Source organism: Pipistrellus kuhlii, unplaced genomic scaffold (genome assembly GCF_014108245.1).
Source record: "Pipistrellus kuhlii isolate mPipKuh1 unplaced genomic scaffold, mPipKuh1.p scaffold_m20_p_7, whole genome shotgun sequence".
NCBI classification, from domain to species: Eukaryota; Metazoa; Chordata; class Mammalia; order Chiroptera; family Vespertilionidae; genus Pipistrellus; species Pipistrellus kuhlii.
This window is the reverse complement of record NW_023425573.1, coordinates 33,250,273-33,277,011: the sequence shown is the minus strand read 5'-3', so window position 1 is coordinate 33,277,011 and position 26,739 is coordinate 33,250,273. Positions and strand designations below refer to the sequence as shown.

At 32.6% G+C, this 26,739-nt stretch overlaps 1 protein-coding gene across 2 annotated transcripts in view; it reads right to left on the bottom strand.

Moving 5' to 3' along the window:
• CWC22 (CWC22 spliceosome associated protein homolog) overlaps window positions 1-26,739 on the bottom strand; it is a 47,677-nt gene that overhangs the window by 7,348 nt on the left and 13,590 nt on the right. For both annotated transcript variants that reach the window (XM_036421473.2, XM_045575303.1), the window contains 14 exons: window positions 25,426-25,493; window positions 24,741-24,851; window positions 20,824-21,075; window positions 18,127-18,255; window positions 16,561-16,729; window positions 16,169-16,222; window positions 13,883-14,018; window positions 13,582-13,788; window positions 13,427-13,489; window positions 10,660-10,764; window positions 9,094-9,175; window positions 5,641-5,701; window positions 1,220-1,297; window positions 225-377 (listed from right to left, as the gene is read on the bottom strand). In XM_036421473.2, the coding sequence (XP_036277366.1) occupies window positions 225-377; window positions 1,220-1,297; window positions 5,641-5,701; window positions 9,094-9,175; window positions 10,660-10,764; window positions 13,427-13,489; window positions 13,582-13,788; window positions 13,883-14,018; window positions 16,169-16,222; window positions 16,561-16,729; window positions 18,127-18,255; window positions 20,824-21,075; window positions 24,741-24,851; window positions 25,426-25,493 (1,668 nt within the window). The remainder of the gene's footprint in view (window positions 1-224; window positions 378-1,219; window positions 1,298-5,640; window positions 5,702-9,093; window positions 9,176-10,659; window positions 10,765-13,426; window positions 13,490-13,581; window positions 13,789-13,882; window positions 14,019-16,168; window positions 16,223-16,560; window positions 16,730-18,126; window positions 18,256-20,823; window positions 21,076-24,740; window positions 24,852-25,425; window positions 25,494-26,739) is intronic.

The following is a 26,739-nucleotide window of genomic DNA, read 5'->3' as shown; positions in this document are numbered from 1 at the left end:
ATCATCCAGAATGGTTACATTATATATTTTTGCATTTAGCTTTTTGATTTCACGTTATATGAACATAATCTCAAAGATAGCTGTTATAATAAAAGCTTGCTACACATTTCATTTTAAAGTACATTTCCTACATAGGAAAAGTATGGCTATATTACACGTAATACACATTTGAGAATGACAGGAGATAAAGAAGGGAGTAAAAATACTGAGCCCCATCTACTTACACTCCATGGAAGTGAATCAGTGTATAGAAGATGAGCAAACATCTTAGCAACATTTCTCAACTTGTTTGTTTCCAAGCGATGGATGGTATCATACTGTTCTTTGAATATACTTTCAAAGGATTCCATGTACTCTTTTTTTAGCATGCAAAATCGCTATTAATTAAAAAAAAATTGAGAATCAATACCATGATGAGCATATTAAATCCATCTAAATGTACTGAATCAAAAATAAATATTTTGTACATCTTTTTGTGCTATATGATAAGATGTTCAAACAAGAAGTTAATATATATTATCCTTATCTATCTGGGAATTATATGCTACAAAATTATACACAGCATAACTTGACAAATTATACAAAATTATACAAATCATAGACGCATACATTTGTACATGATATAAATATATTTCTCTGTAGGTAGAGTTTGGATTAAAAAATTATTTTAGCTCATGTTCTATTTGTTCTACCTATGAACATGCATCTGACTTCAGAAGCTGCTTTCAGACTTTGAAAAGACAGCATTTAATTTTCTTCTTTGGGAAATTTTTATAAAACATGTAGAATTTCCCAAAGTTCAAAGGAAGAGTGATATTCAATGGTAAAGGATTAAAAAATGAAAGGGGAGAGGCTGGGTGCAGAGAGTGGAAAACCTGGATAAGGGAAGACCAATTTACTTTCAGCAAAGACATGTTATATTAGATCTGACCATAAAGCAGACACTTTAATTCACAATATTCTTTTTTTAATTAAATGTATTGGGGTGACACTGGATCATAAAACCATACAGGTTTCAGATGTGCGATTCAATAAAATATCATTCGCACAGTGCACTATGTGCTTATCGCACTAAGCAAAGTCTCTTTCCATCTCCATTTTCCTCTCCTTTACCACCTTCACCTATCTCTATCCTCCTTTCCCTTAAGACACTGTTGTTTTAAGAATAGCCTTAGTTATTCCATTAAATTCCAATAAGAAAAAGAAAATTAGAACTCACGCCAGCTAATAAGCCAAAAAATTTCTCATATGTTCTTTGTTGAGCACAGCAATCAAGTATCATGTTGCAGAGTTCTTTCTATTTGGAAAACAAATAAAAACACAATTAATTCACGTTGTATGATAACTTATCAATATAACAGAGATAGCTAAAATGTTAAGTAAGATTTTAAAAACACAAAATTCTAAGACTTTGTGAATTTTAGCAATTAAGACTAAAAAAACTAATCTATGCTAAGAGTAGTTTCTTTTAAAGCTTTCATTCTGGCAGACAGTTTCCATATATCATTCATGCTAATTAGACTGCTTATAAAATTCTAAATTTATATAAATATGAATCACTTTAACAGAACATGTCCTGCTGGCATGGTGGAGTTGTTGAGCATTGACCTATGAAAAAGGAGGTCACAGTTTGATTCCCGGTCAGGGTACATGCCCAGGCTGTTGGCTCAAGTCCCAGTGTGGGGCATGCAGAAGGCAGCCAATCAATGATTCTCATCATTGATGTTTCTATCTCCCTCTCCTCCCTTCCTCTCTTAAATAAAAGCTATATTTTTTAAAGAGAACCTACAATAGTATGTATATGAAACAGACAAATCAAAAAATATTGAATAAACTGGATTCTAAAAAGATCCCATACAGAATTCTTTTAAATATGTCACCTCACTAATATAGGACATCTCACTAATACATCTGACAGTTAAGCTATATACCTTTCAAAGTTTTAAATTCCATTATTAGGAAATATATTTAGTTTAGTATGGAAAAGGTAGAACACTGAGTCTTTACAAAAGCATAAATAGGCAAAAGTTTCAATATTTACTTAAATGACACACTGGTTGATAAAGAAAAAAATATATTTAAAACAACAAATAAGAAGATCTCTATGGGTGAATTTTCTAGCCTCAAAACAAATGTTATACATACAGATCTATCTACAGCTTAATCTATACAAATAGATGGAATCATTTTATAACTACTAGAATAATATATTATCCAATCAGCTATTTATATGCCTTAAAAACTCCTCTGTGAAAATTCTGTTAAGCTAAAAAAAAAATCCAAGAATAAATCCAGGATCAGGAAATATCATTCTAAATTATTTATAATTAACAAATATTATTTATTAATTCCTGAAATAATCCTAATGAAATAAATATGTATTGATTATAGCAATTTTATAGATGAAGACTCTCGGGCAACATGTACAAAACAATAGAGACAAAATAAAAAAAGGCATAAATTCATTTTCTGACCGCTGCTGTAGAACTGACTCATTTTTTTCTACAAAACACTTCTCATTGGAAAATTTAAATTTATACTTTTCAAACATAGTAACTGCAATATATTTACTTTCTATAATAGAAAGCAAGATCATAAAATATAATATATAACCTTTTCAGTTCATTTTTACTTTTACTTAATTTATCTTTATATTTTCAATGAGAATTTTGACATTTTGTCATATTTAATAGCATGAGCTGCAACTTAAGTAGAAATTGTAAACATTTTTAAAATTAGATCAATATGTACTTATTACATATATTTATGTGCAAGGAAGAGGAAGAGGACCCCAGAGAAGCACAGAGGCACTCTAGAATGTGCTGTCCAGCAGGGTAGCCTGCAGCCCATGCAGCTATTTAAGTTTAAATTACTTGATATTACATAAAGTTAACATTTTAGTTCCTTGGTCACACTAGCCACACTTAAAGTTCTCAAAGGCCATTTGTGAGTAGCGACTGCTCACTGGACACAGGAGAATATGAATATTTTCACCACTGCAGAAAGTCCTCTGGGAGAACTCTGTTCTAGAAGTTGATAATCTATAAATAAAACAAGCTACTCGAAGGCCTCACTTCACAATACAGGGTGTTTTAGATATCTTTATACTGCCGGATTATCATTTTTTAAAAGATTAGTCACAAGTTACCTCAATTAAATGTTTATAAATGTGTAAGTTTTGAAAAGATGTACTTTGTCAAAATTTATAATAGTACTAAAAACTGAAAGATGTTTTTCTGACTTCTGCCTTAGTATGTTAATTTTATATATTAAAAGGCATTTTCAGCTTTTCTGCCAACATTGTATTTTACAATAACATAGGAGTTAATTGGGTTGTAAACACTATAATATGGTGATATGCTGATAGCATTGCTAATAAAGCCAGCACTAGTTATAAAACAAATTAGTTTCTTCCCTAGACTAAATGCAATTACAAGAGTTATTCCCTGTGGCTTAGAATAATTAAATATTTTAACATTTTAATTAAATATTATAGCAGTTTTAGGAGAGTCTTTTGAGCGCCTAAAAATAGATGCACTAAGACATTCATCTAATTGTTATCAAAATATGTTTGGTTAGTCCTAATATTATCCTCAAGATTAATATTAATAATATTTATAATGACTTATTATATTCTCAAATAATACAACAAGATCATACAGTAATTTCAATTTCAACTATAATTTTAAAGATTAATTCCTTCCAATGACAACAATCAAGTGAACCTAGAGTATGAATAGGTACACTATTATTAATATACTAGAGGCTGGTGCACAAAATTTGTGCACTGGTAGGGTCCCTAGGCCTGGCCAGGGATTAGGACCAATCAAGGCCTTTCTTTGTTCTGCCCGACTCCAAACCCCCCCCCCCCCCCCCCCCCCCCCCCGGTGTTCCGCACAATACCACTACATAGCGAGTGATAGAACTCCCAGTCAAATTCCCGAGGGACAATTTGCATATTTGCCTTTTATTATATAGGATTAGTAAACAAAATTTGAAAGGAAAAAAATATTCTTTTTTAACTTGAAAAGAATAATTTAGTCTCAAAATTCCATATTATGGCATTTCAAAAATAAACCTACATTTTAGAACAAAGGTTGGCAAAAGTTTTCTGTAAAAGGTCAGATAGTAAATACTTAGGTTTTTGAGGCCATTCAGTTGGTATCTCTTGTAACTAGTCAGTTCTACTGCTATAGGGCAAAAGAAGCCATATATAACCAAAGAACATGTAAAATTTTATAAAAATGGGCAACGGCTTGGGCCACAGTCTGCCAATCCCTGTCACAGATCATATTTAAAGCCTTATTAAGACATACTCTCTCCCATGTTTCTTTTTTTTTTTAAGGGGGGGGTGGTAAGCTAATTTTTGGAGGCCTTGCTTTGGCAAGACTGAAAGAAAATAAAAAGGCTTAAGACAAAGGACTTACAGCTAATGGTAACTTAGCTCAGATAATCAATCTTTTAAAAGAACTAGAAACCAAACAGCCTGCTAGGCTCCAGCATCTGTGCTGGGTCTAGCACATATAAGGAAAGGTGTGAAAAACAAAACCGCAAAGCCTTGGTTCAGGTTGCAAGAATCCATCTGTAATAATGTCAACAATAAATATACACTGAGTGGCCAGATTATTATGACCTCTGAACACATAATAATCTGGCCACTCAGTGTATATTGTATATAGTAAAAGGCTAATATGCAAATTGTCCCCTCAACCAGGAGTTTGACCAGCAGGCAGGCTGGCCAACCACCCATGTCCCCTTCTTCTGGCCAGGCTGGCTGGACCCCACCAATGCACAAATTCATGCACCAGGCCTACACACACACACACACACACACACACACACACACACACACAGAGTGGCCAGATTATTATGTGTTCAGAGATCATAATAATATGGCCACTCAGTGTATAAATAAAGTCTAGATGGACTGGGAGTAAAATATACAAGAGCACAATTAGAAAAAAGCAGCCAAGATAATTTATTTAAGTCCAGTCTTAGCATTAGAGTTCTATGGTACTTTGAAAAGTGAGGTATGATCAATTATAAGACTAAATAAGTCCTATGGGCTAAAGGGGGTCTAATATGTACTTTATAAATCTTAAATACCTGACACTGCAGAATGCCTGACATATAGTATATGCTGAATACACTTTGTTGAATGAATGAATGAAAAATGATAGATTCTCTATAATTAAATAAAGTAACAACGTGTATGATGATCTTTATAACTTCTATCTGAAAATAATGTTTTAGTATATAAAGCAGATGGACCAGGTAATTTATTAAAGAACAAATTTCCTATCGTATTTAAGCCACATTTTGATTTACAGGTAACCATTCAGAAATTTACATAAAGTGTAGTGATTCAGAGACCTCCTCCTTTTCCCACATTGTATTCAAGCAGCCAATTTAATTCACTAGGAGTAGTATATATGAAACACGCCAGAACTTCTAAGTTTTGAGTTATTTTAAATTTTTTGAGTTCTTTTACATTTTGATTTATTATAAAGTTTAGAAAAATATAAATTTAAATAATAAAGATTTAATACTAAGTAATAATTTCAATTCATGAAAACTATTAATTGTTCTGAAGATTTTTATAACCAATGTATTTCCCAATAGAAGAAAAAATTAACTTACTGTTTGGCTTTCAGGAAACTCCATTTTCAGTAATTTGTGAGCACATTCTTCAAAATCTAAACTGCAGAGATAAAATGTTCATAACAGCCAGGTTAAAAACTTGCAGCATAGTTAAATCATAGTATTCTTACATATAGAAGAATCTTACTTTAGTAGTTGTCTTTAATATTTTTTATTAGAATTTCATATTACATTGTACATATAAAAAAATAGCTCTTAACTCTACAAAGGCAGTACTGATAACATATGACAATATGGACAAATTTTAAATTATGCTAAGTTAGAAAGGTCAAACACAAAGGACCACATATAGTATGATTCCATTTATATGAAATGTCCTGAATAGGAAATCCATAGACAAAGGAAAGTAGACTTAAATTTTTATTACACTACTAAATTATTTCCTCTTCTCTCTAATCCAAGTCAGGAAATAATAGAAGATGCTCCAAGAGCACAGCATGACATCTACTGCTTAATCACCATTTTTACACGTTATCTTGATTCATACCCAAACACAGGGCTTCTATATCCATATGCTTCACCTAAGAGAATTATCAAACTCAATGTGAACTTGATGCAGGAGTAATGCTAATATATTTGGACTTTTTGTAGAATTTTCAAACCCTAATTCTTTTGATAACAGTGGTATCTTATTTCTCAGTTTCGTTACTTATTGTGTTTCATAAATACAATCCTGTATAATAAAAGGCTAGATATGAAAGTTGACCAAACAGCAGAACCACTGCTTGCTATGACAAGTACTGACCACCAGGGGGCAGACAATCAACATAGGAGCTGCTCCCTGGTGGTCACTGTGCTCCCAGCTCAGTCAGAAGCTGGGTTCATAGCTGGCAAGCGCAGTGGTGGTGGTGAGAGCTTCTCCTGCTTCCACGGCAGCGCTAAGGATGTCTGCCTGATGGCTTAAGCCCAAGGGTTCCTCCCAGATTGCGAAAGGGTGCAGGCTGGCCTGAGGGAAGCCCCTTAGTGCACGAATTTCTTGCACTGGGCCTCTAGTAGGATAATAACCCAAGATGACACAATGTAATAGAATTTTTTAAGAAAATTAAAGTGAAAATAATTTACTTTAGGAAAATTTATTTATCAGGAAAGAACTATTATAATAGATAATATTAAATAATATTTAGCACTAAGGTTAAAATATTAAAGTACAGTTGACAAACTTTAATAACATCGAAATACTAAAAAATATTTAAAAAGATGTGACATTTTCTTTTCTAATATGTTATTTCTAAAATATGCCTACCTATTTTTCCAATAAAGATATTCTATAAGTTTTACCTCAACTAACATTATATCAGACCACTTGTCCATATCAGTAACAATGCTCCATTAGCCTAACTTTCTTTTCTTTTTTTTTTTTTATAATCACCTGAGAATGTTTATCAATTTGATGAGATAAGGAGAGAAACACTGATGTGAGAAATATCAATTCATATGTGCCCTGGCCGGGGATTGAACCCACAACCTAGATATGTGCCCGGATGGGAACTGAATCCATAACTTTTTGGTGCATGGGACAACACTCCAACCAATTGAGCAACCCGGCCAGGGGTAGCCTAATATTCAATGGCGGCATGAACTTGACATTTTGATTATTTGTGTCAAACAATAAGATTGTCTCTCTCTCTCTTTTTTTTTTTTTTTTGCACTGAACAATTCTGTATATAATTTTTTATCAATATGCATGCCTTGAGAAAATATAATAATGAAAAATAAGAGACAAATGGAATGAACACTAAGACCTTGATTCATGTTACTGAAAGGCTTCCCATAAAGAATTTAAATTTATATTCCCACCAATAATGTTTTATATGTATATGTATATATATGTTTTGTATATATATATACATACATATATATATCACTAAATATATATCACTAAAATAATAATATATCACTAAAATAATATATATCACTAAAATAATTATTAGTGACTAGGCATTTAGAGGCTGAGAACTCTTAACAAACACCAATACATAAGGCAGTAGTTACTGTGATGGATATCACTACACAGTAGTGGCTATCACTGTGTCTTAAAGCTTTAAATTTTAAATCTTTTCTATGATTCAGAGATTATTAAGGTTAGGTCAACTTAAAAAAAAGTTGCTTTTAAATAACCTTTCAGAGAGTTCCATTGTAACTCTTCAAAGTTAATGTTAACAGCAATATTAAAACAATAAAACTGTTGTTTATAAGAAAACTGTTGATTTTCTAAAAAAGTATATACAAATAAAAGATCAAACTCCTAAAACAAAAATTTATCTATAACAAAAATTCTCATCTTCCACTTTAATTCTGAATGAAAAAAAAATATTTAATAGTTTTTTCTTCTTTCATGTGAAAGGCAAAGCAATAGTTAAGGATAAACCAAAAATTTTCTAACCAATGTTTGCTATTTAACTTTTCTTTTTAGAAGATGAATTTAAGCCAAAAAGTTTTCAGACAGAATAAAAACAAGATGACTCCTACTTATGAATCATTAGTGCTATTACATCATACTAAATGGAAATATACACAACCTAGTAACAAAGAAAAATAACGGAAAAAATTCCTCCTTCAGAGTAAAATGTAAACACTGCCCACTAAATCAATAGATTGACACACAACAAACAACAAATGTACTAAACATTTTACATTTTGATTTACTTTTCTTCAAAACTAAACTCACAGCCTTCAAAGGGAATAGTTTTTCTTTTCATGACATAATAGTTCTTACTTAACACTGATCCAAAGGGTCCTAAAACCTCCCTAAACCTAATTTCTATACATTTCTATTTGCACAAAACCATTGTCCAAGGGTTAACAAAACAGTGTTTCTCTCCTCAGAACCAGAATTAGAAAACAAACAGAAAAATATAAAATATTAAATTGCCACTACACAATTAATACTGTGCTAGTTCTATAATATATAGTTGTTTTCAGGTTTTTATAAGTGATATCAAACTATAAGAAATGACATAACTAGCCTAGATAGTGTGGCCAAGTGGTTGGGCATCGACCTATGAACCAGGACATCACGGTTCAATTCTGGAGAGGGCACATGCCTGCAGTTCAGGCTTGGTCCCCAGTGTGGGGTGTGCAGGAGGCAGCCAATCAATTATTCTCTCTCATCATTAATGTTTCTATCTCACCTCCTCTCTCTTCCTTTCTGAAATCAATAAAAATATATTTTAAAAAAAGGAAATGACATAACTAAAACAAACAAATAAAAACCCATTTAATTCTGTAACACAGTTAGATCTTCCAAATAAATAAAGGTAATTTGCTTTTGAAGCAAAGAACCAAGAGTATGGACCTATCAATTTGGGCTTGGGATAGAATTTGAGAATCACTAACATAGTATAAAGTTTTTTGTCAACAGTTTCTAAAATTCCCATCTCCTTGTTCATTTGCTATCAAAAGTAAGAATCAACTGAGGTACAGTGATCTTACCTTGACTGAATAGCAAGATAAATTGTTCGACGAAATGAGACTAGATTAATTTCTGTTTTGTCATGAATAGTCACCTTTTGTCCTGAAAGAAACAAGAAAATTATGCAAATATGCAAATAAATATGAAGAACTGAAAATGTATTTTTGTGTAACTTTCTAAATACATTTAGAATCTATGAATTTAATAACCATATTTTTATAGTATAAATTATTACTTATAGAATTCAAAGTAACTATTTCAAGTCTATTATCATATCTTAAAATACTTTAGTAAGTTTTGTTAGCTCAAAGAAGTTAAGAACCAAGCCAGAAAAGCTACTTTTGTTTCTGTGTCACTTGCTCATTTAGACACTATAAAAGGCTGCACCTATAATATTGCTTAGTAAAATAAATATTATTTCTAGAGAGTATCTTCATAATTTGGAAGAACTATAACTTATGAGTAGAAGTACAATTTAAGAGAATAAAAGGCTAATATGTAAATCGACCAAATGGCGTAATGACTGGTCACTATGATGCGCACTGACCACCAGGGAGCAGACACTCACGGCAGGAGCTGCCCCCTAGCGGTCAGAGCACTCCCACAGGGGGAACACTGCTCAGCCAAGAAGCTGGGCTCTCGGCTGGCGAGCACAGCAGCAGTGGTGGGAGCCTCTTCCACCTCCTAGGCAGCACAAAGGATGTCTGATGGAGCGGACATCCCCTGAGGGCTCATGGACTGTGAGAGGGTGCAGTCCAGGCTGAGGGACCATCCCCTTCCACCCCCCAAGTGCATGCCTTTCATGCACAAGACCTCTAGTTTTCACCTAAAACAAAGAAATTTTGAAGTAAAATATAGTACATGGATAGCAAGATGTTTTAAACAAAGAAGACAATAGAACAAAATTAAACTTATTTTTATAAAAAAGCAGTTACACTTTAAAATAAGACAGAACTGAAATACGTTATGTCTTAAAAGGGAAAGAGATGCTTTTACCATTTTCAAATATGTAATACAAGTAAATAATGACCAGTGTAGGCATGTTCTGAAGTTTTAACTGACACTCAACCAAAGTAGTGAGCTAATTTTTTCTGTGAAATATAATGCAATCAAAGCTGAAGGGGAAGAATACCATACCTATTTTTGTATAAATGTAGATTTTGGCCTCCCAACTTTATTTCGTCAAAATGAACAGCAAATATGGAGTCATTCTTATCTGTCACATTAATGCTAGGGTTACATAAACCATATGCACTCAAAATGAATGTACCTTATTCATAGTTTATAATCAAAGACAGAAAATGTCAAATTAAAATTGAGCTGATGTTAAAATGAATTTCCTTGTTTAATACCTGTAGTGTATGTTTTTTAACCTTGGCAATACTGACATTTTGAGCTGGGTGATACTTTGTTGAAGCAGGAGCAGTCTGTGACTTGTAGGATGTTGAACAGCATTCTTAGCCTTTACCCAGTGGATGCTAGTAACAAGACCTTCCCAGCTCATACGCATTGGGAACCACTGTTTCAGAGAATTACTTCAACTTCAGAGTATTTTACAGTACTATTTAAATAAACTATACTTTTACCTTCTTCATCTTCTTCCCCTTCTTCCTCTTCCTCCTCCTCCTCCTCTTCACTACTTCCAGCATCTTGATCTGAGTTTGAGTCACTATCTCCTTCATCAAGAATTTCTAAAAGACCAAAGTAAATTTAGGAAAATATTAACAAGGAAGTGATACCCATGCAGTTCATTCTTCAAAGACAACTCTCTGAAATCTGTAATGGTATGACTGTTTATCAACCTATACAGATAATCACAGAGGCCTCCTGTTATTGCGTGGTGGTCAGAGAACATTATAACTAATTTGTCTAGAAAGAGTCATTCTTCTGACTGACAGAAAGTGACCATAAAACAAGGGGGGAATGAAAAAGAAAAAGTAGATTAAAGTTTCCAATAGAGCAACAACATACTGGAGTCAAAATATTCCTAGTTCATCATCAGAAAGAAGACAGTCTATTACAAAAAACATTGATACAGAAAATAAGAATTTAAGCTAAGAATCTTTTATGAAAGAAAAAAAAAAAAAAAAAAAAAAAAAGGAGAGAGAATAAACCATTGGTTAATTTAGCATTCATTGTAAATGGACACCAATGAGATTTTTATTAAAATATATACCTATTAAATAAACATTACACTCAATCCAAAGACTTTCTATATATAAAACAAAAGCCAAAGTTTAAAAAGCTTTTAGGAAAACTGGTAAGATGTACACTTCATTGGATTATCACCTCTTAAAATACAACTCACACTCAGAACTGGGTGAAAAGTGATGTAAATAAGAGACTATATAAAACAAGTAACAAAAACTATAATTATATTTTGTTCAATCAGGTATGTGCTCTATTAGTTTGGTAAAATATTTTACAAATCTGGCCAACATTTCATTTCCTTGATTTCTATTATGATCAGAGAATTCTTAATAAAATGTTTTGGGGCCAATTCATTTTTAGAAAACTTTTAATGTCTTTCTATTTTCTAAGCAGTATATATAACTCAGGAGCCACATATAATATTGACTGTTAATAGAGAACTTCATGCTATCAGGAATAAATCATTTTACAAGCAGGAGACTTATAAATATCCTCAAGAATATTTCTAACCAATGTTAGAAATAGTTTATTATTATATAATTTGGTTTTAGACAGACTTTTACAAGAGGAAACTATTTAGTATTCAATAGAAGGAAGACAGGCACTCCCGCTGTTTTCCCAAATGCTGCAAGACCTAAAACACAAGTACACCTGAGTCACTCTAAGGTGCTAATTACTAAAGCTGTGCCCACTTCCTGCTGTGACCATTTTTTTATGCCAGCTCTAGAAGGATATTTTATGAAAGAATGAAGGTCAAATGAATTGTCTAGTCGTTTACATCATCCTCTTCTCATCTGTTCAGTTTAGAATCTACTTACTGAAAGCACTTAGGCAATGGCAATTAGATTTCATTAACTGGATAAAGCAGTGGTTTCAAAGTATAGTCTGTAAGTCTCGGGGGTTGGGGTTCAGGATAGGGGTGGGGAACCACTGATACCTGTCAGGTGGTCTGTGAGGTTAAAACCATTTTCATAAAATTACTAAGACATCATCCGCCTTTCACTGTGCTGACATCTGCAATGATGGCCCAAAGCAACAGGGGTTAAAACTGCTGCAACCTGAGCACAAATCAAAGCATCAAACTGCACTAGCAGTGGTGCTCTTGGCTGTTGCCACACTCTTGTACTAGGGGAAAGCCCGTTTCTCTTAACAATGTCCCTGACGAAGAAGTAGAATATTACTGATTTTATTAAATCTCAGCTGTTGGTAGGTCTTTTAATAATCTGAGTAACAAAACATGAAGTTCAAAGATAGGACTGCTGTTAAAGACAAATGTAAGATGAAGGTTATCTCAAGGAAAAGCACTTATGCAATCATTTGAGTTTTAAGATGAATCAGCTTTTTTCATTTTCACTTCAAAGAATGGCTCACAACCTATACTTCTCATCCTAGGAGCTTTCAGAGCAGTGAGTGCTTTTCAGGTAAAATCACAATTCAGGAAAATAAATCTATAAAGTTATCGTATAATTATAATATTTGAGTATAATAGAAACATAATTATATAAGTAGCCGTGAATATTAGCATTATGAAACAAATGATAGAAATGTGAAACAAAATAGTATTATTGTCTAAATACTAATTCTGTGACAATACAAAGCACTATATGTATCTTCACACAAACAGGGAACATTTACTCTTTCATCAAATAAGTAACATCTTCCAGGTCACTTAGTTAGTAATGGCAGACAAAATACAAACCAAATTCTGTCCAAAGTATATGCTTACAATATATTAATGATGTACAAATAATAATTATCTATTAAGCACTGATATCTAGCACTGTGATTGATGTTATCAGAAGCCTATCAATCTGCTTTCAAGAAATAATAAAATATAGCACTTAATTGAATAATAAATTGCATGTCACTTAAAGTAGTAATTCTTAGGTGGCAGTAAAGTCAAATAAAGTGTACTACATGAATATTCTTAAGAGGGATAAAACTTAAGAGTTACATAATTGAAACACGCCAAGAGGGGAGAAAAATTATGTAAATAATTTAGAATGAAGTAGTACATTGGACAAGAATTAAACAGAAAAATAATTGCATACAAAAACAATGAAGAATATGGCTTCAATAAAAGAAGAGATTTAATTAGGTGCAGTCAGTGGTCTCTATATAGATCTTTCTATCACTATTATATAACTGCAAAAATTGCTTCAACTTATCCAAAATAAAATCATTTAATAACATTCTACGTACCCTTCTTAATAGCTTTGTACTTCTCTTCATTTTCCATAAAATTAGGGTCCATCTTGAAAACATCTTAAAAAAATAAATGAAAAGTTTAAGTGAGTTTTATTTCCTGTGCTTACATCTGTTGGTGCCCCCCTTCCCAAGCATCACCCCTGGCGTACTAAGCACGTCTTCTGGGTTATAGTCATCTTCCAGAGGAAGCATATGGGTGAACTGGTCATCTTCTTCCACCAAGTCAAGGCCTTCCAGAATAACAGGGTGGTCCTTGAACCCATCTTTCCTTACAGCAAACATCACTTCAATCATGTACTGCACTCTTTTGTCAATTTCAGACTCATGGAGAATGTTTCGAAGGCGTTCAAATATAGCTAAGGGTAAGCAAAAAGAAAAGACAATAAAATAAGCAATACATATTATAATATTCAAACAAAAGCTCGATATCAAAACAAGGATATACACTACCATTGATTCCTCTTGGTGACACCTGTGTTAATTTGAGGCCACATTCCTTGAGAAAACCAATAGCTACTTCAACACTATCATCTGTTGGTCTTTCCAGGAGCAAAGTGAGCATCTCTAAGCATAAAACTTCATGTGCCTTAAATAGAATAAAGACATATGGAACAGAGAAAACGCTTTTATATATATAAGCCTAGTATTGACAGTAATTTTAAAAGTTACTAAATCTGTTTTTTGAAGTGATAATATTGTATATATGATTAGCAAAGTTTTATAATATATATAAAAATATTGCATATATGAAATACAATTATTCTTTTGCTTTCATTATGTATCTGTTAAGAATTCCCAAATGATTATTACAAAAATCCTAGTGTATTGCACTGAATAAAACTATTTAGCTTATCTTCAGGAGAAATATTCTTATACATTGTATTAAAAATATAATATATATTATCTACAGGAAATACAATAATTAACCTCAAAATATAAGTTAAAAATCTTTAACCTGAGATATTTTCATAGTCACAATATTAAGAATAGTGATTCTTTATAAACACAAATATTTATATCCATTGTCCAATTCATTTTAAAAGCAACTATTAGATAGAAAATAATTCTTAAATTACATTCACAATTATTTTATCACAAAATATCTTAGTTTCTGGTATGAAAAATAAATATTTAAAAAATAAATATATCCTTTATTTTTTAAACTAAATCAAACTACTTACACTGGCCATATTAAAAAATTAACTTATAAACAATGCCAGGTAGAGTGAGAATAAAATTCTATTGGGAAGCTTTGCTGTGAAAAACAACTAGAAATGTTCAAAAACATTATTCAAAAGCCTTTCTGAAGTCAGATACTTATTTAAGATGGGTAGGGAAGACTAAATTTCATCTCAAGACATTATTTTTTTTGCATTTAGCACAAGATAAAAAATACATACTACTTTTTGGGGGAGGGGGTAAGCAGTCTTATAAATTACAAGAAAATATCACCCTGTACCACAGTTGGGAAGAACTAAAATATTTATCATTTTAACTGTTTTTGATAATGCCAAAGTATCTCTAATATAAAGTAAGATATATTATACGTTATAAAACTGAAACCTATAGCTGTCCTGACATAGACATGTGAAGTCTTTATAGTCTTAAACAGCATGTTATTGTTATAATATAGCTAATTAGATTACAAATCAAAAAGATTTTTAAAGAGTAAACACTGACAAGATTTTCACATAGGAATTAAAACAATATTTATGTTACAGAAATAAAAGTGTGATTTTAAAATTGTTCTTATAGATATTATTAAACATAATACATATTGAAAAAAAAACTTTGAATGTGAACAAGAACAATTTTACTATTTCCTTCAAGTTGAAACACAATCAAAACTCTCAAATAGTGATTGAATACAAAATAAACACAAAACTGAATAGATAACATTATTTGTAAATAAAATTACTTAATCTACTATCCTATAAAAGCCTATTATACAAATTGTCCCCATTGAGGGCGGTTTGACAAGAGTTGGTAAGATTTTTTTTTAATATATTTTATTGATTTTTTACAGAGAGGAAGGGAAAGAGATAGAGGGCTAGAAACATCGATGAGAGAGAAACATCGACCAGCTACCTCCAGCTGCCTCTTGCACACCCCCTACCAGGGGCGTGCCCGCAACCAATGCACATGCCCTTGCCCGGAATCGAACCTGGGACCTTTCAGTCCGCAGACCGACGCTCTACCACTGAGCCAAACCGGCTTCGGGGGTTTGACCAGAGTTTGAAGAGGAGACCAGGAGTTCAACTGCTTGCTATGACATGTGTTGACCACCAGGGGGCGGCACAAAACGTGGCAGATGATGATGCAGCACTGGCAGCTGAGGGCAGTGGAGGCACTGCTAGCCCCAATGGGCCCTAAATGAGAGCGGGACTGAGGCAGAATGGTAGAGCAGGCGAGCAGGTGGTACCAGGCCAAAGGCAGTGCAAGCGGGGGGCCTGCAGACAGCAACTAGTGGCAGAGGGGTGTGTGTGTGTGTGTGTGTGTGTGTGTGTAAGTGACCATGAACAGAATTAAGAGATCAATTTGATAAAATAATATCTAGTTATTCTTCATATTAAATAATTTAAAGGCATTTATTATAGCTTCAACATTAAAAAATTATTCAAGATACTTTTCCAAGACTATAAAATTAAAAGAAAAACAGAGATATGTCATTAGTGCATCAAGTCTGTGTGGTCTAATGTCACTAAAAGGTACCAAGTTTTGAAGATAATTACTTACCACATTTTGGTTAATAAGATGTGCCACAAATTTTGAAGCAGTCAGACAAAGTTGCTGCAGAGTAAAGGTAGAGAAAAAGTTAATCTATAAACAAAAACCAATTTTCATTTATCTATAGAATCTACAGCTTACATACACTTTAAAATATGTAATACACAGGATAATTTTTTATAAGAACTAATAGATGTGAAAGAGTGCCATTTCTGGCAAAATAAGTTAAAATTTCTGTGTCTCATCATTAGTAGCCAGAGATATTTAATAGAACTAAAAAAAGTTCTCATGAAATATGCAGTTTTAAAAAAAAGTTCCTATATAGAAATCAACATTGCTCACTATTGTTGATACTGATTTATTAATCTGTCTGTATCTACTTACAAGCCAATCATACATACCTTATCATTTCTTCGATAGCCCTTCCGAAAATTAAGAATTAACCTCTTGAGGATTAATTCTCCTATTTGTGGAAATTTAGAGTTAATAATAGCCACTAATGCTGCATAAACATGGGTGAAGATTGGAGAAGCACTCTGTGCTTGCAAAACAGATCTGGACAGCAAGCCTCTGTTTAAAAAAAAACAACACCATCAACAATAATCACCAATTTGATTACAAGAATAAAAAACTCATTTGAAATCCAGTAATATTACTCCTCTGTAAATAATCACAAATCCTAAATCAGGATTAAATTCATATCACTTTATCTAGGAGAAAAGTTTGTCTAACAAAAACTGCTTTTGAAAAAATAAACTTGTGCTTTCATAAAACAGTTTTTACTATAATTTTTTCATAAAAAATTTTGTCTCAAAATATAATTCCTGTTTTCCAATTTCTGTTTGTTATAACTAATTATAAATTTGAGGTTTTAACTTCTTAGAAGTAATTAAACATTTGCAAAATAGTGTAAGAAAAAAGGACCTGCTTCAAAAGTACTAAACTTAAAATAAGATTTCCATGACTGGACTATTATTTTATATAAAACTATGTGATTAAAGACAAATTTGGGTATTTCCCATCATTAAGCCTATTTTCAGTAAATTAAAAATGAAGATTTAGAAGTAATGTAAGAATAATGATAAACAATTACAGAAATATAAAAGGTTCTACGTTAACACATTTTTAAAATAAGCATGTTTCTATATGCATATAACAAGGAGAAATATGCAATGTGGGCTGAATAGTTATTTTTAGCAATATAATGACAAATAATTATTAGACTGTCAAAAGGCAGGAAAACATTGTCTTAAAAGTTATCAGGTTAAGGTATGACAATTAAATCATTAGAGTAGAAAATGAGAAGAGAACTCATCTAATAAGTGGGATGATCTTAAGCAACCCACAGAAGTGCTCAGAAAATGAAAGAGCACTATCTGTTTTTGAGAACAGAGGCTATCTAAGGTCACCTTTCTTTATCCTCAAAACATGCTACATCTTAGTTTATATCCCCAATGTTGTTTGGAAAGGAATCAGGATCATGTGAAAATAGACTTCAGATTTAAATAATAGAATGAATATAGGATACCTGTTTCCTGACCCTTTTCAACATCACCAACTACTTAAAACCACGCAGAAAATGCTAAGTCATTCTCTTCTGCTTTTCTAAAATTTATTACTGTTCTTCCTCACTTCGTTCACATTCTCACTTAGCTTTCATTAGAAATTAAACTGGTTTGAAGATATTTACTATTCTTCATTAGTGTAAGTTATTAGAAGTATTCAGTACATAAATGTCTGCAAAAAACCATTATATCACATCAAAGCTTCTTAAAAGCAAAAACTCCATACAACCTCTAATTGTTAAGTATAGGTTATTTGTTAATAGTTACAATTTTTCAAAACCTGCATTTTAAATATTCTCAATTACCTTTGAAATAAGGTAGCATAATAAATCAATGATTATGATTCATGTAGGTTATGTTCCTTTGAAAAACCACTATGAAATACTGCAAATAGATGCTTACCTCCCTCTAACTATGTTTTCTTGAAGGAGTTCTTGAATAATAATACCTATATTAGAAATGTTGACTTTGTTGATAAGACCATTAATTGACTTCTTTAGGGCTTCCCAGCTCATCCTCTGGTATGCTAAGCTAAAAAGAATAGATTTTAATAAAGATTAAAACTCCAGCAACAATCACAATAACAAGAAGTTATCTGAACATAAAAAAATACTTAGTGCCTTATTTTTAACATTATTTTCATAAAATGACCCTAAATGCAGTAAAATATTACTAAACAAAGATTATATCCTAAGCTAGTTGATTTTTATGTACATATAATGCTTACACAGACTGCTTCCCTTTAATAACATACGGTTATTAAGGACATTATTTTTTATTTTAAATAATATTAAATACCCACATATAAACCTTAAGAAGTAAATTTTTATTATGTTCCATAGTATAAGCATGTGAAAACAAAATTGTTTTAAACTATCATATATAATTAAGCCCAACAACCGAACAGTGGAATGACCAGAATGACTAGTCAACCAGTCACTATCAAGTGCACTGATCACCAGGGGGCAGACGCTCAATGCAGGGGCTGCCCCCTAGTGGTCAGTGCGCTACCACAGTGGGAGCATCACTTGGCTGACTAGGATGAATGGCTGCTCCCACAGTGGGAGCAGCAGCTCAGAGGGCAGGTCCACAGCCACTGACTACAGCTAGCCAATCCCTGTAGGCCATGCCTCCACCAGTGCACAATCCCGTGTACCAGGCCTCTAGTAAATAAATAATAATTATAAGGAAAAGTAAAGTCATATGAAATCATGGGCTAAAAGACTGACTGTTATAAATATTTTAAAAAACATCTCTACATTTATGTAATAATCCCACAGCTATACCAGTTGAATGCCAGATAGCTATACTCTTTTTTAACTAAAATTGTAGGTAAATTTTTTAGCCTTAAAGTTTCTTTGCTTGAACGTGATACTGTCTAAAACTTTTTAAAGTTTTAAGATTCTATGGCTTTTATAATTATTTCTTTGTGGAATGTCATTTCAGATGTAGTTTTAATTTTTTTTTCTCATACTTATAAATTTTGAGGAAGCTGATAGACTCTTGGGATAATATTTACAAATGTATAGGATTACAAAGGATAGCAATCATAGTGAAATACAGTTTTTAAAACATGAAAAGAGCCCTGACTGCTTTGGCTCAGTGGATAGAACACACACACTGAGTGGCCAGATTATCATGCATTCAGAGATTATAATAATCTGGCCACTCAGTGTATATATAAAATTATGTTCTAGGAATTACTTAAAATTTCATATACTGCTGACTGCCCACTTTATTCAAAAGAAAGACTTGGATTAACAATGTTTCTGGTCTTTTATAATTAGGATTGCTTTGGTATGGACTGGGCACAGTAAACACTGTCTCTACTGCCTCTACAAAAACTAAATGCCTACATGATCATGAAGCTCTCATAAACCACAGAGGCCATCTCCAAATCCCTCCTCAGCATAACACTCCAAGCATCACTACCAACTGTTGGGAAATGACACATGAAGAGAAACGTACTTACCAGTTTTAAATTTAATGTCATCTAATGTCCCTTTCTAGCACATAACTTTTTCAATTTTAATTTATCTCAAGTCTTTACACTTACACAAATGACATTTCTACTTCAAGCTTATTTTTGAAACACATTTAGATTTCATTTATACAAGGTTATCAAGAACTTTCAAGTTGTCATTAAAATACCCACAAAAGATGTAGGAACACTCTTTCTTGACAAATCTAGAATCTGTTTTTCTTAAAGTATAGCTATCTTCTAGCCCAATCTTTTACTAACTACCTAGCAACTGAATGGGCATTTCAATCTTGCACCATACATTTTCTAATTGTTATCCCATCCCATTAGAGAAAACTTAACTGCACTTTCCTATATAGCTCCTCAACATCCCAATTGCTTTGAAAAGGGAAAGAAAGGTATTTTGAGTGTGAATAGTCATATATAAATTTTGAATGTCTTCCTTAGAGTAGCAAAACATTATAATCCAAGATGTTATGATCTGAGAAAAGGAGGGAATAAAAAATTGTAAACTTAGTTTCATGCATTAGTACTGGGGTTGGGAAATTACACCCACGAGCCAAATGTGGCCCACTGCCTGTTTATGTAAATAAAGCTTTATCGGAACAGAGTTACTCATTTGTTTACATATTATTTATGGCTGTATTCCCAAGAGTCAAGTAGCTGCAACAAAGATAGAATAACGGACCAAGCCTTAAATATTTAACATCTGACCTTTACCTGAAAAAGTATGCCAACTCCTGGTTTGGTAAAACTGAAGATTCATTTTAGGTAAAAAATATGAATACTCTTGATTATCCAGGAAAAAAAGACACTCCTAATAGGTAAGCATGTAACTATTAAAGAAATAATTTAAAATAGCTAAGTGTTATTTTCTAAAATTTTAAAATTCATACATGCAAATAAATAAAGAAGTGCTGAGCTAATGTGTTAGGGCAGGGCAAATAGCATGCAGAGTTCCAATGAAGGTTATAGAGTGAAGAAGAAAAGAAGTCTAATTTGAGGGCTCTCTCATTGTGGACTAATGTAAATTCTCAACAGCCAAGGTTAATTAGGCCATAGTTGAATTTTTTCAATGAGAATAACATGGCTTTGTATACTTAGTGATATGAACATGCCTGTTTTTATCTGTGATCTGTTCTTGCATCATCCTGAGCTTTGCAGGAGGAATATACGCTCCGCCAGTACGAGTAAGAAGAGGATCCAGCTCATCTTTCTTCTTCTTCGCAGTAGGCTCATCCTGAGCAGAGGAACTTCGGGTCAACGATGGATCTGGGCTTCTTCTCCCAGGAGATGAAGATTTCCGGTACCTTTTCCGATCCACATCTCTTTCTCTTTCTCTTTCTCTGCGTTTATCTCGGTCCCTATTTCTGAAACATTACATTTTTGAAAATGGAAAAAAGACAACATAAAATACAATCTTAAATATATTTCTGAATACCAAATGAGTGAGACCATAAGTGGGCCCCATAAATTCAGAGAAGGAAAAGTGGTTTGGAATGGTGAGAAAGTACTTCACAAGAAAATGTAATTTAAATTATGTCATCAAGGCTTGACAGAATTTATATTGAGGGCAAGAAGGCGAAGAGAAAGGGAAGGGTGAATACTTTCTACAATAGTAGAAGACAGAATAACTACTGGAAAACTGAGCAAGGGTATTCAGGCCAGAATGAAAAGAACAGTCAGGAAACAATAAAGAATCGTATATTGGAAGTATGCGATCAAGTCAGGCAGAAATTTTCAAAGATAATCAATACACTTTAAATTTTTTATACTGGAGGAATCATCAATAGTTTCAGAGTGGGATAGTGACATAAAAAGAGTGTTTTAAAAAGACAAATTGGCTTATGATATACATGATATAAACTATTAATATATAAAAGAGAAACCAAAGTTTATCATCAATAATGACAATTTAGGAGTAAGACTATCATAAAAATGTAATATTTGAAATTGTTTCTTGATAAAACTGGTATTTTTATTAAAAACTTCAGAATATCAGAAGTTTCTGTTTGAGACCATTTTTACTCTTCCTATTAATGCAGGTGAGTATCCTTTCTTAAGCTAACACTTTAAAAATAATTAAAATATTGATCTCTGAAACTAGCAAGAATAACAGGAAATGGTAAATCCTTGATTTTTGCTATCTTTCCCCAGAGAAGAGCTTGTCCACTTATCTGTTTTTTACATATACAGGTACTGCCTTGGAAACTCAGGTCATTCTACTCACACTTTGTGCAACCATGAGTTATATGAATATAGTAAATAAAAACTGTTTTATATTATCTTATATGAAAGCAAGGGTTGCACCACCAGGAAACTGTTGAATAGATTTTACATACATCTAGAGGGCATATGAGATTACTGTCTTACTATACAGTAATACAACCTAGAGACAGAGAAAAGCAGTCAGTTTTGAAATTGAAGTTAGAAACCCCAATAAGTCACAAAGCCAGGTGCTCTGAAATCTAGGCACTGATTTGCAACTGAGTTGCTTCTTGTTATAAATGTAGCATGTTCTAAGAGAGTAGCTAATAGCAGGGATATGATTCTTCTGAGAACCACCAACTAAAACTACTAGCTGGCTGATAAAATTGTGTCCTTACAATTATAGTGCTGGTTCCTTAGAGTGCATGAGCAACACAATCTTCTTTGAATCCAGATAGAAATATTTCTCTTCAAATGCTTTTGGACTATTAATCATTATATTCTACATTAATACTCCAGTGTGACTGTGTGGGTCAAATGAGACTTTTTGTACATAAAATGGACCAAACACAGACTTACAGTGAAGTAATATAGTCAGGGATGGTGGAAAATTCATGGGCTTTAGAGTGAGAATTGAGTTACAATCCCCTTTTCATCATCTAGCAGACAGGTAACTGCCACTCAGGTAAATTACTCAATCACTTCAAACCAGTCCTCTTTCCTAAATTGTGAAAAACAGTATCTAGCTTGTATATGAGGAAGTATTCAAAATGCCTAGCACACTAAATATGATGATAGTAGTTGTTCTTATTAAGGTGTCATTAAGGTGACAGCAGATGGGATTGGCTTTTGGAGGTTCATTTAATCTGACATATGAAGACACACACACATACATATAAGAAAGTAAGAGAAGTGAAAAGGAAATGTGGGCTGCAGATATCAAATAATGCATTTAAGCACCAAATTGCAGAGTTTTGTAGGGATACAGTTTTGGTAGTCTGTATTAGATAATGACAGAGATATCAAAAACAATTAGAATTTAGTGAACAATAAAACATGGTAGACAAGTTGTTGAAACTAGATGACTAATAAAATGGCTATTCAAGTTCTCTAAGACTAAGAATAACTTTTATTTAGATTAAAACCACAGATTGGTAACTTCGTTTTCAATGTTTATTTGCCATTATGCAAGAAAATAAATTTAGATCACTTTAAGTCATATAAGCAACTTCCTTTCATTCAATCAAGAATCTCAAAACACATGAGCCAACTCCTCTTTCAGTACAGTATAATGAATAAGAGCTTCAGCTCTAGAGTCAGACAGATTTCTAGAACACACACAATTGATTTAACTTCTCTAAGCCTGTTTCTTGATCTATTGGGTCGGCAACTAAGTAATTGCGGGTTTCACACATATATGGCTTCAGTTGAATTTTTAGGTTTGCAGACGTAGTACAAATGTAAAACACATTTTGTTATTTGATAGTTGGCTATTCAGCTGTTAATCAGTAAAAAAAGTTTTTTGATCTGTTTTGTAGTTTTCGTTTGGCGTTCGTTGAAAAATGGAAAATCAAAAGGAACATTTTCGTCATATTTTGCTTTTTTATTTCCGCAAAGGGAAAAACGCATCGCAAGCTCATAAAAAGTTATGTGCTGTTTATGGTGACGAAGCCTTAAAAGAACGGCAGTGTCAAAATTGGTTTGCCAAATTTCGTTCTGGTGATTTTTCACTCAAAGATGAAAAACGCTCTGGTCGTCCAGTTGAAGTTGATGACGCCCTAATCAAAGCAATAATCAATTCGGACTGTCACAGTACAACACGTGAGATTGCAGAGAAGCTTCATGTATCACAAACATGCATTGAAAATCACTTAAAACAACTTGGCTATGTTCAAAAACTCGATACATGGGTTCCTCACAAACTGAAAGAATCACAGTTAACGCAACGCATTAGCAGCTGCGATTTGCTAAAGAAACGTAATGAAAATGATCCATTTTTAAAATGACTGATAACTGGCGATGAAAAATGGGTTGTTTACAACAATATCAAGAGGAAAAGATCGTGGAGCAGGCCAGGTGAACCAACTCAAACAACATCAAAAGCTGATATTCATCAAAAGAAGGTTTTGTTATCAGTTTGGTGGGATTACAAAGGAATTGTCTACTTTGAACTCTTACCACCCAACCGAACGATCAATTCTGATGTCTACATTGAACAACTAATGAAATTAAACAATGCAGTTGAAGAAAAGCGGCCCGAATTGACAAATCGAAAAGGTGTTGTATTCCATCATGACAATGCAAGGCCACACACATCTTTGGTCACTCGGCAAAAATTAATGGAGCTTGGTTGGGATGTTTTGCCACATCCACCATATAGTCCTGACCTTGCACCATTTGATTACTTTTTGTTTCGATCTTTACAAAACTCCTTGAATGGTAAAAATTTCAATAATGATGATGATGTCAAATCGTACCTGATTCAGTTTTTTGCTAATAAAAACCAGAAGTTTTTTGAACGTGGGATTATGCTGCTGCCTGAAAGATGGCAAAAGGTCATTGATCAAAATGGGCAATACATTACAGAATAAAGTTATTTAGTTCCATGAAAAATTTTTCTCTTTAAAAAATACGCAACTACTTAGTTGCCGACCCAATATAAACAGATGTAACAGCATCTACCGTCATACACTTACTGCAATAGAACTAATTCACATGAAGTCCTTATTGGAAGATCATCCATTTAGTGGTATTGTTGTTTTTATTATAAAGAATAAAGGAGAGCTAAACAAATACACTTTCTATAGTTAAAATTTCCAATACTAACCGCGATTCCATGCTGCCATCATAAGAACGTCCTCTTCTTGAACGCTCATTGTCGGACCTGCTGTACTCAAAGTAATCTCTATCCCGGGGGGATCTGTCTTGTTCTGCATATCTAACACAGCAAATAAGAAAACCAAAGTTCAAAATAGCTATGTCATACTTAGGAAAGCCGTACATTGGTAATATAAAGCAACTCTATGACTAAAAAATGTCTTATCAAACGTTTTTAACAGACAGCTCATTTTTTGACAGCCATTCATTCAGTCTTGATTATAAAAGCTTTGTTGTGCACAACAAAACAACTGCTGGAATTCCCTCAACCAAACTTGTCATCCTGATTCCCACTGTCCTTAGCAAGATATGTAACTGGATATCGTATATAGTCAGCATGAAAAACACTTATCTTGTAAATGACTTCTTTTGCTTAGTCTATATCTACTCATTCTACTTAGTACTGGAGATATTAAAGTTCTTCCCTCTTACCTAAAAAATTACTTAAAATCTAGATTTATTTACTAGAAAGTCCTAGGTCACTCAAGAATGATTAGTCCTCAAGTCTACTCAATATTCTTTATAAAACTATAAAAAAAAAGAAGTCCGCTCTAAAATTAGGAAACTAAGAGTTAAGTAATTTCTTAAACTTATAAAACATTTAAATTGAATTCAGAACACATAAAACTGTTCACCTGTCTTCTGGAGAGTAGGTCCTCTGATATGAACTGTTGTTTTCCCTTCTGTCATGACCTGAAGAATGCTTTCAAAAAAAGAAAAAAAGAAAAAGAAAAAAAAAGAAGGGAGGAAGCATTTTAAAAAGTATGTTAACTCATAGCTAATGAAATACATATCTCAGAAAATTGGAAATGCTTTAGAAATTACTTCAAAATATTTTTTAAAAGTCTGTTTTCACTATGGAGCAAATACCCTTTAAACCAAAAAATTCAAGATAGATGAAAATATTTCTCACATGCCATCTTGTTAATATTTTATTCCTATATATAAGTTATAAAAATATAGGATACCATTTTTATGAAAGCTTCTCCTGGTAGAAAATAAGATGAAAGCTTTCTTTTGGTGAAAAATATGACTAAGGGCCAGAGGTTTTCTAGCAAGAGCTCACTTTTGTGATTATGCCCAACACTTACTACTGCACTGACCTTCTTATTTCCTATGGCTTATAATAATCACAACTTTAGTCCAGGTTAATGAATCTAGATAAAATAAATGTTTAGAAGAAACAAACTCTAGTATATTTACAAAATTCATTCATTTGTGTTTTCAGAAAACATAATTTGAGTGTCTGATATGTATGGCACTACATTAGGCTATCAGGATTTGAAATATCTAGCTCATGTGTCAAATCCTTTAAAAAAATAACAGACATACAAATAACTTTAATAAACATGAGACTGAAGAGACATGTCACATGACAGAGATATGAACCATCCAGATTAAGAACATGTATACTAATTTAAAAATCCAAATATGCTTAAGAAGCCAAAATATTTATAAATAGGTAAATTTTTATACCATTGACCAACATCCATGTTGATAAGGTTTTTAAAAAGAACTAAAATAATTTTAATTAATCTAACTATAAGAAAAACAAACCCGTATGTTTTTTAAAGTATCTTAATCTTGAAATCTAAGAAAAGTAAATCAAATAATGTAACTTGTTCTGCATACTTACATGCTTGCCTTCTTGACAGGAAAAAGATATATATAAAAATAGAAAATTACTTCATAGAAATGTAAACAAGCGCTCAAACTTCCTATTTATGATTAGCTAATTAACAGAAGTTGGAGTCTAACATTATCATAAGTAAATTGCCAGTCTCATTAACTACTGAAGGAAGCATTTAAACCAGATTAATCTATGTAAGTAAATAAACATGTGATCAAATTTGTAATTTACAGTAGCCATAGTCAGGCTGTTATTTTATACTCAGTGCAACCACCTAACCCTTTTTCTAATGCAAACAAGAAAGTTTTTAAATTATTTC